The 16,526-nt window shown below is 56.1% G+C and overlaps 1 protein-coding gene across 5 annotated transcripts in view; it reads left to right on the top strand.

The window, feature by feature from the left end:
* The window catches only part of DIP2C (disco interacting protein 2 homolog C), a 251,485-nt gene that overhangs the window by 161,830 nt on the left and 73,129 nt on the right, over positions 1 to 16,526 (top strand). For all 5 annotated transcript variants that reach the window (XR_012031074.1, XM_072825987.1, XM_072825983.1 and 2 more), the window contains 7 exons: positions 5,957 to 6,080; positions 6,365 to 6,474; positions 6,554 to 6,656; positions 7,359 to 7,423; positions 8,557 to 8,650; positions 8,745 to 8,864; positions 9,942 to 10,056. Coding sequence is in view for 4 of the 5 variants with exons in the window: in XM_072825987.1 (XP_072682088.1) it covers positions 5,957 to 6,080; positions 6,365 to 6,474; positions 6,554 to 6,656; positions 7,359 to 7,423; positions 8,557 to 8,650; positions 8,745 to 8,864; positions 9,942 to 10,056 (731 nt within the window). In the remaining variant the exon portion in view is untranslated. The remainder of the gene's footprint in view (positions 1 to 5,956; positions 6,081 to 6,364; positions 6,475 to 6,553; positions 6,657 to 7,358; positions 7,424 to 8,556; positions 8,651 to 8,744; positions 8,865 to 9,941; positions 10,057 to 16,526) is intronic.

The following is a 16,526-nucleotide window of genomic DNA, read 5'->3' on the forward strand; positions in this document are numbered from 1 at the left end:
TGATAAAAAAAAAAAAAAAAAAAAAAAAAAAAAAAAAAAAACTCGGCAAAGTGAGCATAGAGGGAATATACTTCAAATTAATAAAGGCCATGCATGACAAGCCCACAGTTAACTTTTTACTCACTTGTGAAAGGCTGGAAATTTTTCTTCTTGCCAATTCTACTCACCATAGTATTGGAAGTCTTAGCCAGAGCTGCTAGGCAAGAAAAAGATGTAAAAGGCATCCAGATCATTAAGGAAGAGGTAAAACTATCTCTGAGGAGATGACATGATTTTATATATAGACAATTCCACAAAAAAACTATTCAAATTATTCACTGAACTGAGTAAAGTTGCAGGGCAGTAAATCAACATGTAAAAATTGGTTACATGTCTAAACATTAACAGTGAACTATCAGAGAAATTAAGAAACAATTCCATCAATAGTTATATCAAAAAATAAAATACTTAGGGATAAATTTAACCAAAGAGATGAAAGACCTCTGAAAATCATAAGACGTTGATGAAAAAATTGAGGAAGACACAAATAAATGGAAGTATATTCCATGCTTATGGATTAGGAGAAATAATATTGTTAAAATGTCCATATTACCCAAAACATCTTACAGATTCAGTGCAGGCCCTATTAAAATTCCAGTGGCACCATTCACAGAAGTAGAACAAACATTCCAAAAACTTGTAGGGAACCATGGAAAACTCCAAATAGCCAAAGCAACCTAGAGTAAGAAGAGCAAAGTTGGGGACACTGGCTCTGAGTTCAAGCGACATTACAAAGCTATAGCAATTAACACAGTATGTTATTATCCAGAAACAGACACATAGGTCAGTGGAATATAATAGTCCAGAGATAAACCCACACATATATCACCAATTAATTTAGGTTCATTAAGTTAAAAGATTCACGAATACATAATGGAGAAAGGACAGTCTCTAATAAATGACGTTAGGGAAACTGGATAGCCACATGCAAAAGAATTAAACTATCTTAGACCTCTATCTTACCCAGTACAGAAAATTTCACTCAAAATTAATTAAAGACTTGAAGACCTGAAGCCATAAACTCGTGGAAGAAAACATAGGCAGTGAGCTCCTTAACATCAGTCTTGGTGATGATTTTTTGGATTGGACACCAAAGGCAAAGGTAACAGAAGCAAAACAAAACAAATGGGACGTCAAACTCAAAAGCTTCACAGCAAAGGAAACCAGCACAATGAAAAGGCAAATTCCATTCCTACTGACTGGGAGAAGATGCTTGCAAATTGTGTCTCTGGTAAGGCATACTATCTGAAATACGTGTAGAAATCATACCACTCAATAGCAAAAGACACATCCAATTAAAAAGAGGGAGAGGGGATCCCTGGGTGGCGCAGCGGTTTAACACCTGCCTTTGGCCCAGGGCGTGATCCTGGAGACCCGGGATCGAATCCCACGTCGGGCTCCCGGTGCATGGAGTCCGCTTCTCCCTCTGCCTCTCTCTCTCTGTGTGTGTGTGACTATCATAAATAAATAAAAATTTTAAAAAAAAGAGGGAGAATGCCTGAATAGACATTTTTCTAAGGGAGATAGGTGGCCAATAGACATAAAGATGTTCAATATCACTAATCATCATGGAAATGTAAATTAAAACCACAATGAGATATCACTTCATACCTTTTAAAATGGCTAATATCAAAAAGACAAATGGCAAGTATTTAGCAAGGATGTAGAGAAAAGGGAACCCTTGTGCACTGTTCGTGGGAATGTAGACTGGTGCAGCCCCTGTGGAAACCAGATGAAGGTTCCTCAAAAAATTAAAAATAGAACTACCTTACAATCCAGCAGCTACACTAGGTATTTTTCTAAACAAAAACACTAATTCAAAAAGATACATACACCCTTATGTTCACCGCAGCATTATTTACAATAGTCAAGATATGGGAACTACCTAAGTGTCCACCAATGGATGAATGGAAAAAGAAGAGGTGCTATATACATGTGATGTAATATTACTTGGACATAAAAAAAGAATGAAGTCTTGCCATTTGCAATGACATGGAGAGACCTTGAAGTGCTAAGTGAAAGAAGTCAGAGAAAGACAAACACCATATGATTGCTCTTAAATATGGGCTCCAAACAGACAGACACAACTCATAGATAGGACAGATTCGGTGGTTGCCAGTGGTGGTGGTTGTGGGGTAGGTGAAATGGCTGGAGGGGGTGGACAGCTACCCCCTCCAGCTACAAATAAATAAGTCATGGGGACACAGTGTACGTAGTGATAGTGTGCTGCACATTCGAAAGTTGCCAAGAGAGTAAATCTTTAAAGTTCTTTTCTTTTGTAGTGATTTTGCAGTGTATACAGATACTGAATCATTGTTTTACCTCTGAAATTAATAGACTATTGTATGTCAATTATACCTTAATTTAAAAAAAAAACATTGAGCTTGGTAATGTGTCAGTAACTAAGTCTTAGAATATCTCATTCCTCAGTGTCTTTACACTAGAAATCTGAATAAATGATACATATTTTTTTATTTTGGGGGCTGTTGGTTGTGGCTTATGTTTCTGTGTTTGGACATGATGGAGTCCCTTGTTCACCTACAATTTACTAGATGTACATCTACATCTTGCCGTTGTAGTGTGGTCAAGTATAAGAAACTTAAGTTGTACATATCCCCCATATCAGTGTAAGTTTTTCCATCCACGTGAATGACGTTCCATAGGAAAGTAGACCCGAGACATCCAGGAAGAGACAAGGGGAGGAGACTCTACTAGGGCTGACATTGATGATCCCTGAGGACCCACGGTCTGATGTCCACAAGGGACGGTCCCCTCAGTCACTGTTACATTCTGCATGATGCCCTTGGACTCTGCACTGGGTTGATCTCACCGTCATTCAGCACATTGTCCTGCACAAACTGTGGGATGACGCTCCTAGCTCCAACATGTCGTGGTTTACATGTGCCCCAGGTTCAGAGTTTCTGGAGAATTTTCCAGATGTCCTGTGGCTGCTCTGATACTAAATGGGGTTATTCACCTTCCGGCGCCTTAGGGATGCCTCAGAGCCCCTTGACGGCACATGTGTACATTTCAAACTCTGCTCCTTAGAATGAAAAGAGAGAATGTGAAGTCCACTTAGAAAATGAAGAGGATGGTTGCTGGTTTGGTTTCCTGGTTACAAATCCTGGGAGTTGCCTCCTTGAACTCTTGGGCGGACATCAGTGTCCAGCAGGGCAGCTCAGCTGGTGGCCGCTGACCTCAGAGCTGCCTTCAGTGGCCTGATTCTTCACGTGTTGGCTGCCAGCACTCGAGGTGTGCGGTAGACACCCCGCAAGGTGCTTCCTCCAATCCCGAGTCCTGCGATCTTCACGGCTGAGAAGCGTGGAGGAGCTTGGGGATTGAATGGAGAGCCACGCTGTTTTAGGTGATTCTTTGTTGCTGTGGTCAATTCTACTACAGTTCACCTGAAAACCTTCTCGGGGACTTACGATGCTCCTCTTCCCTTGATGTTAAGTTCAGTGGGTTGAAGCCCTTTGGAAATGCAAAGGGCTGGTTACCTTAAGTCAGGGCTCGAGGCCCTCTGAGATCTGTAGTCAGTAGCATCAAAAGGATAACCTGGAAAGGCCAGAGCCTGGTGTCTCCAGAGCAGGGCTGGTTCGCACAGGAAACCACTTGAGCCGGGAGGCACGTACCTCTGCCCTTGTGTCACCTGACACCATAGGCACATCCTTTCAAACATCACTGATGCAAACATGCAAAAAACCCAGTTTGGCCGCCACTTAACACTTCTCAATGATTTGAAATAATGAGGTTAAGTATCCTTTGGACGTTTGACATACATGTAAGCTGTTCATTTTAATTGTAGTGGACACCCTTAGAATCGTGTGAATGTGACTTCAGTAATAACGGATGGGAGGAGAGGTATGTTGTCATTGCCTCTGCTGTCCACTGGTCCCCAACAGCCCCCTTTGCTGAGGAGAACCTTTAGCGGCCACCCTGGTGGTTCAGTGAGGTCAGTGCAGGTGTGTGCAGGGGAGTGGACTCTCACCTGTGCCTTGTTGGCCCTGCCGGCACTTGACTGAGGCAGCTAGGCTGTGGCCTTCCAGGTGGTGTGCTCATGACTCCCCAGCCCACGCAGGCCCTCTGATTATCAGCCTGTACCACCTGCAGACCGTTTTCTTATGAAAACAGAATGGAGAGATGACTTTGTCTTAATGAAGCCAGAAGCTGAGCGTCCGTCCTCAGGCTCATGACTCTAGAACATGACCTTTGTGTCTGGAAAGCTCCTTTTTTATTTTTATTTTAAGATTTTATTCATAGACACAGAGAGAGAGAGGCAGAGACACAGGCAGAGGGAGAAGCAGGCTCCATGCAGGGAGCCCGATGTGGGACTCGATCCCGAGTCCCCAGGATCACACCCCAGGCTGCAGGCGGCGCCAAACCGCTGCGCCACCGGGGCTGCCCTGGAAGACTCATTTTTAAACAGCAGAATCCACTGGCTCTGTGCTGTTCAGAATGGGGCAAGATGTGCCCGTAGGTGCCAGTGAGGGAGGCCGTGAGCGTCTCCTCTGCCTCCTGCTTCTGTGCCCACTGGATGTGCCACAGAGGCCCTGATGAGAGCCGGTCCTCCAAATCCTGTCACGTAACGAACTGAACAGTTGAGTATTGTGCATTTACTTACTCTCCGTCCTAGTTCTTGGGGTGGGAGGAGAAGGCTGTCTTTCCAGGAGGGGTTTATAGCAGGGGGACTAGAGCTCCTGGATGGTTTGGCCAGGAGTGCGGAGCAGCCAGAGGGGGCACCCGGGGCCCTGCCAGGCGGAGCCCTGCGGGGTCACAGAGTGGGGTGCCTGTGGCTATCTCTCGGCTGAGGCGGCCGAGCTTGGGGTAAGGCCAGTTGTCAGCAGGGCAGACCCGTGAGCAGGCTCAGCCAGCGTCTCCCAAGTCCGGACAGGCTCTGCCGTGAGCTCGGGTCTGACGTTAGGGGTCGGGGTGGGCGCGTGCTCGGGACCAGGCATCCGCGGAGCAGAGCGTCCGAAGCCCGTGCCTGAGGCACCTCCGGAGAGCCGGGGAACTGCCCAGTCGGTGAGGAATGGAGCCGGATGAACACCAGCTGGTAGTTGTTGGGCCACAACCCAAAGTGAGTTCACAAGAGGGGCCTTCTGTGAGCTGTCCTCACATTGGCGTGTGACTGATGCCTCCTGACCCGCACGCTGGGACGGAGCAGACCCCGGTGGGGGGACGCGCCATGCTGGCCCGTCAGATGCTCCAGGGCTCACGGAGGGACTCTTACCTGGTGACATAATTTGGCACCTCTGTGTTGCAGGAGGGGGTTGGAGGTGATGGGCCGAAGTCAGGTGTCGTCTGGCTTTTCTTAAGTCAAAAACAGGGATTTGCAAGCTCTTGTGACCAGGGAGGTGGTTGCGGTCCTGAGGGCCCAGCCCTTCGGAGGAAGGACCCTCAACCAGGGAGGGGCCTGCGGGCCAGGGGCTGGGGCCGGGGAGCCGCGTCAGCGCCGCGGTTTACAGGCCCTATTCGCGGTCCTGGGACGTCCGCCCCCTGGGGGCAGCTCCTTTCAGAGGATGCACCGAGGCTCCCGGAGAGCCCGGCCTGGGAAGGGGAAGCGCCGGCGGCCCCGCCGCTTTGTCGGTGCCCTGCGGTGGGGGCTGTCCCCGCGCGCAGACCCCCGGGCGCACCCCGACGGAGGAGGGGCCGGAATGGGCGTCCGGCGCACCCACAGCGCGCGTGCTCGGAGCCCGGGGAGGGGTGTCCCGGCGCCCTCCTCCACGGGGATCACGCCGTCGGGTCCCAGGCGCGGCGCTGCCTCCCTCGCAGCGCATGGGGAGGCCGAGGCCGAGCCGCCTCGCTGGCCCTGCAAGGTGCCCGCGGCAGGTGCGCCCGTCCGTGCCCCACGTGGCTGGCCCCCCGCCAGGTTCCATCCCTCCCGGCTCTCAGCCGCGCCTCCCTGCCGCCTCCCCAGGACGCGGGAAGCCAGCAGATCGGGTTCTTGCTCGGCAGCTGTGGAGTCACCGTGGCCTTGACGAGCGATGCTTGCCACAAAGGGCTGCCGAAAAGCCCGACCGGGGAGATCCCGCAGTTCAAAGGTAGGCGCCCCGCTCTGCTGTCTGGGGCTCCCGGCCCGGCCCGCGCCCCGGCCCCGCCCCGCCCCAGGCCTGGCCTCCGCCCAGCCTGACACCTGTGGGCGTGCCTGGGCGTGTCTGAGGTCCCACCCCAGCCCCCACCCCGCCTTACACCTGTGGGTGTGCCTGGGCGTGTCGGAGGTCCCGCCCCGCCCCGAGGCCTGGCCTCCGCCCCCCTTGCAGGCGGTGGGCGCCACCTGCCCTCCGGGTCGCGCCCCCCTGAGCCGCCCCCGTCCTTCACCTTCAAGGCTGGCCGAAGCTGCTGTGGTTTGTCACCGAGTCGAAGCACCTGTCTAAGCCGCCGCGGGATTGGTTCCCGCACATCAAGGATGCCAATAACGACACGGCGTACATAGAGGTGAGCGCGGCGGCCGCTGCGGGGTGCGGGCGGGCCAGGCCCCTGCGAACCCCGTCTGCACGGCGTCCTCTCGTCGCAGTACAAGACGTGCAAGGACGGAAGCGTGCTCGGCGTCACCGTGACCAGGATCGCGCTGCTGACCCACTGCCAGGCCCTCACGCAGGCGTGCGGCTACACGGAAGGTAGGGGCGGCGGGGCCAGCCGGGGCGGGGCCAGCCGGGGCGGGGCCAGCCGGGATGCCCAGCCCGGAGGGGCAGCGTCGGTTCGAGCGCCCGGGGCCGCCTGGCGGGCCTCGGGGCAGGGGCCTGAGCTCGAGGCTCCTGGCCTCGGGTGCCTGCGGCCGTGGCGGTCCGGCCCGCGCGGGGGCCTCAGTCGACCCCGTCCCCCGCGGAGGCCCCGTCGCCCAGTGTCACCACGCGGGCACACGGTCAGGCTCTGCCCCCCCCACCGGGCAGCCGTCCCCTCCCAGCTCCGCCGGGACCGGCCGTGGGGTTGGCGCAAGCTCCCGGCCCGCGCGGACACGTTCTTCCCCGGGCCGGGCCTCCTACGGGGTAGGGGCCACGGATGTCCGCCCGGAGGACCCGCATCCCCGCACCCCCCGCCAGGGCTCCGCTGACCCGGAACCCGGACCCTCCCCCGTGTCTTCGGCGGCTTGTCTGCCCCGTGAGTTGCGCCCCGGACCCGCCAGCCCCGCTCGGTCCCCGCGGACTCCGCGGCTCTGCTGACGCCCACCTGCCTTCGGGCCGAGTCCGGGAGCATCACAGATGGAAGGGGGGCCGAGCGCAGGCAGCTTCCTCCGGGCAGGCGGCAGGGTGTCCGCCCGGTCGGCCCATCGCCCTTGCCCCTGGTCTCCCACGGTAAACGTCCTGTTTCCCTTCGCACAGCGGAAACCATCGTGAACGTGCTGGACTTCAAGAAGGACGTGGGGCTGTGGCACGGGATCCTGACGGTAAGGGCCACCGGGCGGCCGGTGGGCGTGCAGGGGGAGCCACCTCCACAGGGGTGAGGGGGGGGAAGAGCCATCATGCAGGGGCGACAGCCCATGCCCGTCCTCCCTGCCTCTCCGGAGTGAGCACCCGACCCCTCTTATGCCCCATCCTCCCCGCTCTGTAGGAGTGAGCACCCGGACCCCTCCCATGCCCTGTCTCCACTGCCCCCCCCCCCCGCCCAAGCAAGCACCCGGACCCCTCCCAGGTCCCAGGTGGAGAAGCTGGGTCTCATCCTTGCGAGGGCTGTCCATGCGGGAGGGCGGTTTGGAGCTGCGGGTGGGCGATGGAGACAGCCTTGCTGTGTAAGGTGCCTGCAGCCCTGAGACCATGACTGCTTGTGTGCTTGCTGTGCACGTCATGAGTGTTGGTGATCTCTGCCCCATTTGTGAACGTCTTAAGCTGGAACTGTGTCCAGAGGTAGAAACTTCTAGGGCTTTGACGTGCGTGATGGTTCATAGGTGCAGAAAGCAGGGGTGTGGTTTCTCAGTGAGGCCGGATTCCTTAGGACGAGGGCCTGTGAGCATTGCCTAGATGAGGGTTGGGGGTCCGGTAGAGCTGCCTCCACTGTGCCCTGGGTGCTGGCAGGTGGTAGGAGTGCAAACAGCCCCAGGTGCGTGCTCACACGGTCAGGGCTGCTGATCTGAGCGCTGCCGTCTGCAGCTCTGTGCCTCTGGGCACCTGGGTCTCCCCAGTCACCCAGTGACTATCCCCTGTGAGGACTGCGCAGCCAGCCCACGGTCCACCTCCCTGCCCAGGGGTTGTGGCAGCTGCCTTCCCCACTGTTGGTTGGGCTCCTCACTGACGATGTGGTGCAGGGTCTCTGTGACGGGTCTTGGCGGCCTCACCTATCTGTCACTGGCTCTGGACCTGTGGTTTCTGAGTCTCTTGCTGCCACCTCCTAGAGCCAGGCCTGTCTCCTGCTAGACACACATGCTCCTCTCTGGTGTTTGGATGGCAAATGGTGCCTCTGGTCTCCAGCGTGGAGCGAACGTGTGACGGGGCCCGGGCTTGTCCTGTCCCCACATCCCGCCCAGTGGGGGGGGTTCCTTGTCCTGCCAGCAGGTCGGCAGTCACCCCCGTGTGTTGCTTCCAGAGCGTCATGAACATGATGCACGTGATCAGCATCCCGTACTCCCTCATGAAGGTGAACCCGCTGTCCTGGATTCAGAAAGTCTGCCAGTACAAAGGTATGTCTCCAGGGTCCCTGGAGTGCCCGGCTCCCTGAGCCTCCCATGGCCGGCAGTGTGCTCGTTAACGCCCTTCCCTCCGCTCTTCCCACAGCAAAGGTGGCTTGCGTGAAGTCCAGGGACATGCACTGGGCCCTCGTCGCCCACAGAGATCAGAGAGACATCAACCTCTCCTCCCTCCGGATGCTGATCGTGGCCGATGGTGCAAATCCCTGTAAGTGACCAGTGGGCGGGTGGAGAGAGCCTCACTCTCCACGGCCCATTTCTGCGCTTAGCTTTTCTCTTTCTGGCCGTTGCCTTGGTTGGGGAGCTGCCCTGACTGACTTCACGACCTCCAGTTTGACCCCTGGGCAGTGGGGAGTTCAGAGCCCGCAGGCCCCGGCCTGGACTCCAGTCCTCGTTCCAGAGAAAGCGCTAAGCTTCTGGTTCTAATCCCTGTTATGTTAGCTGCGAAAGGGTAGCTAAGTCACAAGATGTCAGGAGTCGGTGGGGGTGGTCCCTGTGTCCTGGCGTGCTCGGTGCTCAGGAAGTAGTAGCTATTCCTATTTCGTGGTCTACACGAAATTAACCAGGAAAGTAACTTGTCACTTTAATGGGATTTCATTATCAAATCCTATAGGGAAAACCACCAGGCAAAGCAAAGTAGCAGTGGTTAGGACGGCACTAAGCTGCCTCGAGGAGCGTTGCTCTGGGTCGAAACAGGTCGCGGCTGGCTTTGCCAGGGAGCAAGCCAGAAGCCGAGTGAGGAAGACCGTGGGCTTCTGGCCACCCGTAAACGGTGCTGCCTGCATGTGTGTAAATGAAAGCTGCACACGATTTATCAGAGAACATGTGGCACGCAAACCAGGGCTCGCCACCGGAGGATCTAGTAGTAGTCAGAGACGTCACTCGTCCCTTCCCCAGAGCAGCTGGTTTGAGCGCCCGCCCCGCACCAGGCCGGGCTAACCTGTGTTAGGAAGTGGTCTCGCCAGCGGGCGCCCCATGGTGACCCCTGATCTCACTGGCCGGGTTGATGCGGGGACAGTTTTCTTCCCTTCGTTTTGATGCACTCACATTGCAAACACCACCTCAAAAACAGTAGAATGGGTCTTGGGAAAGGCGCACGTGCAGGGACATTTGAAGTACGGAAGTCACACTCTTAAATCCTGGAGTTCTGTGGGCCCGTGAGGATCTGCTCTCACGGCGACGTCCTCCTGAACGGTACCGGTGAAGTTGGCGCGTCCGTGGTGCGGGCAGCTTCCGTCGATCCCGTGCTTTCCGCTGGCCGACCGCCCTCCCCTTTCACCTCCAGGGTCCATCTCGTCTTGTGACGCGTTCCTCAATGTCTTCCAAAGTAAAGGCCTGCGCCAGGAGGTCATCTGCCCGTGCGCCAGCTCTCCAGAGGCTCTCACTGTGGCCATCCGGAGGTACGGCTGGGCCCCCGTGGGGGGGGCAGGTAGGGCAGAACCTGGGCCGTAGGGGAGGGAGAGGGCAGGACCCAGGCCGTGGGGGGCGAGGAGGGCAAGACCCAGGTCGTCGTCGTCGGGGGCTGGCTTCATTTCCTCGCACACAGTGGAGTGGGTCAATGGTGGCCCAGATTCTCGAGTCAGAAGCCCTGTCTCCCTGTGAGTGACCTATGGGCAGGTGCGCAGGCCGCATCGGCCTGTCCTGGCAGGCCCCTCACACGTCCCTGTGCCCGTGTCCGGGTCAGATGTTCCTTGAGGGCGGACCAGGTGAATGTCGTATGGTTGGAGTGAAATGTTTGCAGTGAGCTGTGCCTGTGGAAGTGCGGTTTCTGCCCCATGTGCCACTGTGCCCTAAACTTCTAAAAGTCCTGGCTTTCTGAGCGCTCGAGCTGTGGCTGGTGCGTTGGTGCAGGACTCATGCCCGGGGTCCAGTCAGCCCTCCTGACCACCTGCCCTGGCACCGAGCGCACCTGTCACGGGCGCCGCAGTTACAGGTGCAGAAAGCTGATCCCACACAGGCTGGGAGGTGCAGGGAAGCCTGTGTGACCGACCCCCGCCACTGGCCATCCTCATCACGTGGGAATGGACTGTTTGCATCGCCTGGATATTTCCAACGCGGGATCTGACTCCTCAGTATCTTTGCGTTCAGCTGTTCATAAGGTTTCGTTGTGCATCACAGGAATGTGCTGCACTGTAAGGACGGAGGAGGGGCTGTTCGCGTACAACACACCTGAGTGGTGCCCTCGTTACCCAAAGGTTGGGCTTCCCAAAAATACCCACTGGGAGACTGTAAATAAGATACTGTCCAACGACTTAGGTGATTATTAATGTAAAACTAACCAGACTGCCTAACGAGCTGAGAAATAAAAACCTTTACGGTATCCAAAGCAAGTTTTAATTTCGATTGAACCAGAAATTTAAAATATGACATAATTTTAATTGATGAGGAAATATGACAACATGAACTGGAATCTAACCTTCATTTTCTGAAAGGTGTCACGGTTGCTCCAGCAGGAGACGCCCCGCAGACCCTTCCGACGTTTCAGTCCCGCCTCGGCTGGAGCGCTGACGGCTGTGCCAGCGGATGGGCGAGCGCGTGTCCTTCCGAGATCAGGATTAAACCGGGTCCAGTTTGAGCCCGAGCACAGTCCTGGGTCTGGCGTGGCCAGCATCCACCACGGGGTCCTGGGCGAGTCCCTGCTCTCCGTGGTGTTAAGGTTGCGCCGTCGTGTCACGTAGAACTATTGCCACACATCAGTCGTGAAGTGAGAGATTCAGACGCGTAGGAACCCGGTCCTTAGTAGCAAGGTGGTGTGTTTCCGTGCATCTCCTAGAAATCTGTTCTCTGGATGTGAGGGTAAGCAGCATGGACAGGCCAGACCTGATGGCACACTGTTACGTTAGCTGCGAAAGGAGTCTGCAAAGGGCTTTTAAAACTGCTTCTCTAAAAATGTTGAATAATTGTTAAAATTTTTAAGAAGATTAAAAATCTGTTCTCAAAACTAGGCATATTAAGCCTTATTTCCTGGGCGTGTGCTCAGTGGCCTCCAGGGCACCTGCCCTGCGGTCAGCGGCCACTCGCCCCAAACAGCCCCCTGCACACACCAGGGTCGGCGCCATCACCTGGGCTGGGAGCGCTGGTTTCAGAGCCGCCGGTCCCCCCCCCCCCCCCGCCCGCCATCCCGTGAGGCCCCGTGCAGGTGGGAGGGCAGGTGGGCCATGCGACCGGCAGCCAGCCTTGCTTTGCACAGAGTCGGCTTCCCCTTGCAGACCTGCCTGCCACTCTCACGCCTTCCAGGTCTCACCCGCTGTTTCCCAAGAGCAAGGAGCCAGGACGGGGCAGGGGGCACGCCCAAGCTCCTGGCCGGCCCCATCCCCCATGGTGAGGCTGGAGGGGTCGTGGTGTGGGCGGGGCGTGGGGCCGGTGGTCACAGGTGGAGCTGAGGCAGCACCAGGTGAACCCGGAGGTTGGCCTCCACCAAATCCTGCTGTGCTCTCCTCGAAAACTCTCATGGTTTCCCTGAGTTCAACACCGTATTCTGTTGACTGTCATCCGTGGCTCCACGGGTTAAAACGGAAGAGGTTTGTGGCGCGTGGCTCTGCACGTCCACCTGCCCTTCTGACCCCAAACAGGTTTGACTGCACATTTCCTGATCCTCAGGAGTGAGGCTCATTCACTTTGCTGGCGCCGTTTGGGGACAGCGGTCCTCCCAGGTGTGTCGCGCGGCCGTGGTCCGTAAGCGTCGCCTCGGCAACTGGGGGCTGGCTACTCCCACGATTCTGTGGATCTCAGGAATCCACGGAAAGTGATGGGAAAGGGCCGTGGATATACCGTAAGACTAAGTACGTGCTGTAGGGCGTGTGGCTCCCTGCTGGGGTCTCCCCGCAGGGCCGTGGTCACGTTCCCTGGACCCTGCGCAGGGGGTGGCTGTGTCCCTGTGTGGCGAGTGCACACCGTGATCGTGGAAAGTAGCTGTGCCACTTTCTCGTGTGGGTTTTATGATGGGACTCACCCTGGACTGTCTCAACTGATCGGGAATAACGTCCAATTATTAAGACCGTTGCCACCTGCACACAGGACCGCGTGGCCGCCACAAATCCAGGTGGTGGACTCTGATAGGACTCAGCCTCCCATGAGGACCTTGAACCAGGGTGGGTGCCATGGCGTCTCTGGGTCCTCTGCCCTTCAGAGGTCCTCTGTGCTCTCCCCTCCCCCGTCCGTCTTGAGGGGCTGCCTGGAAGCCGCGTCCCCCACAGCGGAGAAGCCCTTCCTAAGCTCATAATTTCTAGAAAACAGTGTGGCCAGGGAGCACGTTTCAGTGGGGAAATTCTGTTTCCAGAAGCTTTTGGTAAAAAAGGTCTGCACTGCTGGGACCTGGAGGGGGCAGGTGACCGTCCCCTTCCCTGCGGGTTCTTCTGTTCTCCCCGCGAGTGCAGCCTGGCCAGGTGCTGCTCTGCCCGCCCACCTGCACTGGCGTCCTGACTGGGGTCCTGCGGGCTTCACGTTCAGCACCTGCTCACGTGCCACGTGGTAAACTGGTGGAGTCGCTATTCTGTCCGTCCCGGCTTCACGTGTATTTTATCAAGAAATAAAAAGCTAAGTATGTGAACTGAGAAGTGAGGGTCCTACCCGCACACTTCCCCCTGACCACCTCATGTGCCCCCAGGGGCAGACGCTGTGAGACCCAGAGCTGCCCACCTGTGACCTCGCCAGACCAGCTCCCATGCACATGCAGGTGGGTTTCTAGCTCAGGTTTGGCCCAAGAAGAGGCGTGTGTGCTCCTCTGCTGGTTTGCGTTTTACATGATCCTAGTGCGGCTCTGAGCCTAGACTTTGGTGTCATGTCCTGGTCCAGCGACACAGCAGCGGGAAGGACAACCATGGGGTCCCCCAAGGTCAGTCCCTGCAGTGAGGCACCGACACGGGCAAAGAGGGCAGCTCAGGACGTCAGAGTACAGGTGGGAGGCCTGCTTCCCGCCAGCACTTGGGGAGCAGCGCGTGGGGTTTAAGTTCCCATGGAGGACGCCGTGGTGGGTCAGAGACCTGAGCAAGTGTAGCACCCGTGGCCCGTCCCATGGGGCTCCGAGCCAGAGCCCTCACACCCTCCCAGGGCCCCGACCCCGCTGCCTAGGACATCTTGGAGCCCCGCAGCTCTGCACTTGGCATCCTCACCCAGGCCCGTGGGTAGATCCGGGGACAGGAGGGGATGGGAACATGAGGTGCAGCCACAGCGTTCTCAGAATCAGGGATGACGGCGGAGTCCAGATCGAGGTCAGCCTCTGCGCACAGTGGCTGGTCCACGTTGGTTCCCCGGCTGGGTGCCATCCCAGGTCCGCTTGCCGTCCTCGTCCACGTGACTGCTAGGCTCAGGAAGCCTGCTGAGGCTGTTGCTTCGCTGTCGGGCTCGCGAGGACATGCACGTGGGTGACGACTGGTGCTCAGTCTCAGGAGAGGAGGGAGTGCTCACGTTCAGGACCTGTTTCTTCCGCTGACCGGTAATATTTAGGCCGTTTTTCAAGCACATGTGACAGAAACCCCACACACTTGTGTTTTTATGTTCCTCTCTGGGAGCAGAAGGAAAGCTGCCTGTTCCCGGTGTTGTGTGTGAACGGCTGTCCACAGAGGCTGGGACAAATTCAAGCTTTTATAGATCGAGCCCTGCACTGACCTTCATGCTGGGTCGTCTGATCCCCGAGCACGCTGGAGACTCGGGGAATTCCCACATGTACACAGTAGGAGCCCCGTCCGTCCCACTCCAGCCGCGCAGAGTGGAGCCCAGGATGGCTGCTCTGTCCTCCCATGGTCCCAGGGGGAGGACGGGGGGACACTCTCAGCGTCCTTATAAAGGCCAGCCCCTCAGATTTTGCTTCCATTCATAGGATAGTTTAAGAAGAAACAAGCGTTTGGTGGTGAGGTCGCCTGATTTTGTTGGAAAGAAAGGCCCTCCCCCTGCGAGGGGACCCGACTACCCCTCGTTCAGATGGTCTCCTTCCCCCTCCGGATTAGTGACCTTCCCGGGAGAGCTTGCTGCGCCCTGGTGACAAAGAGATTAAATCTCTGGTACCAGCTCAGAGCAGCTGATTGCTCCCCTGACGTTTAGTGCATTTAATTAGGAAACGATACTCAGTAACTGCGTCTGGTCAGCAGTGAAGGGGAAACCGGAAACGTGTTCCCTTTTGACCTGTGGGACTCTGGCCATTTCCAGAACATGCATCCATCAGGGGTTCCCCTCTGAGCCACGGAGGAGCCGGGCCTCAGGGTTGGCGTCGTGGCCTGGTAGGCATCCTGACGTCCATGCACTGTGAGCTGCGGAACACCTGCCAGCAGCACCAGAGCGCGTTTTCTGGAAGGTTTTGGGGCCCAGAGTCTTCAATGGGAGCCTCAGGCATCGTACCCCAAACAGACAGGATGCAGAGGGGGTCCCAGGAGCCAGCAGTGGTTGGACTCTGGCTGGGGACCGCAGCCAATGCCCTGGCTTCGTGTACATGCCCGTGTTCACCCCGGTATTTAATCGTATTCCTCTGTGAAATGGCCATCATCCACACGTGTGTTTTGTGTTTCCTACTTCTTTTAGGATTAGTTGTAAAATTAAAAGTATTGGAGAAATAGCATTTTATGATTTGCAAACTCATCCGTAGAATTATTTTAAAAAGGCAACTTGAAAAATGAAAACAAAGTTATATTCTGGTCTCTGTGTCTCTGGGATCGCCGTCTGGGTCTGTTTCCACGTCTGGACCACAGAGGGTAGAACCCACTTCTTAAAGCTACGTTGTGGTCACGTGGATGGAAGTGAACTATTCTGTAGGCTTTTCAACTGCAAGATACTGAAATACTTTGATGCTCCAGCGGGAAAGGGTAATAATTATGTAAAGCAGCAATTAAACTAGCAATTCCAGAGAATAAAGATGCCCCTTTGCCACCAGAATCACTTTCCATGTTGAAAGCGTTGCCCTGGGAGCTACAGAGCCGGGAAGACCCTGAGGAAGGGGCCCGTGCACCAGGACACCTGTCCAGAGGTGGGGTCAGGCTGACAGATGTGCACAGAGGCTCGCCAGCCGGCGACCCAGAGCGAAAATAGCCAACAAGCCTGTGAATCGAAGTGGGGTTTTCAAGAACAGTTCTGACTGCCCCAAAAAAGGTCGACGGGAGATCTGTGATATTTCTAGGATACGAGATAAAATACATTGTCAGCGATTTTAATCTGGAAGCTTTAAATTCAGATAACATTTCGTAGCTCGTCTAAGCGTGAAACCATTGGAGGGGGCTCAGCGGGCCTAACGGAAGTAGGAGCATCACAGAGCCGGTGCCTGGGGTTGCACGGCAGGGGTGGGTTCTGCTCTGGGTCGTGTGCGGGGGAGTGCAGCAGGAGCAGGTGCCGCTTCCCCGCCCGGGCCTGCTGAGCGCCTGCCCCACGACGCGGCGGAGTAGCTGGGGGGACGGGAAACAAAGCCTATGAGCCGTTCGTGTGGTGCGATCCCTTTTCTGGCTGAAAACAATGGTCTCTAAACTGTTTTACAACAAAAAGCAAGCTCCATACCACAGCGGGTAGTGAGACTGCGTCGGGGGAACCGTCCGGTGTGACGTCGGGGAGCTCCTAGAGCAGCTGCGCTTAAGTAAGCGTGCGTGGCTCTTACCAGAGACGGAGGACGCGTCACGTACAGGTGTGCTGTTCACTCTCGTGTTCCCGTTACCAAGCGTGAACTTCGCTGAGCCGTCAGCCTGGGTGTGGCTGTGTTTTGGGGAGGCTCTGTGACACTGCGCATGGAGGCAGGTGCACACACTGACGGGTTTGACCAGATTTCTCCTGAAGCCTGCATTTTGCCAGAATGTTCTCTAGAAACGTCACTTCTGTTGAAGCAAGTGCACCGCCTCTGCGGCTCCCGGTCTCCGGAGGTCACGTCCGCCTGTACAGACTCCAGCCCCTGCCGACG

The sequence above is a fragment of the Canis lupus genome, chromosome 5 (assembly GCF_048164855.1).
Source record: "Canis lupus baileyi chromosome 5, mCanLup2.hap1, whole genome shotgun sequence".
NCBI classification, from domain to species: Eukaryota; Metazoa; Chordata; class Mammalia; order Carnivora; family Canidae; genus Canis; species Canis lupus.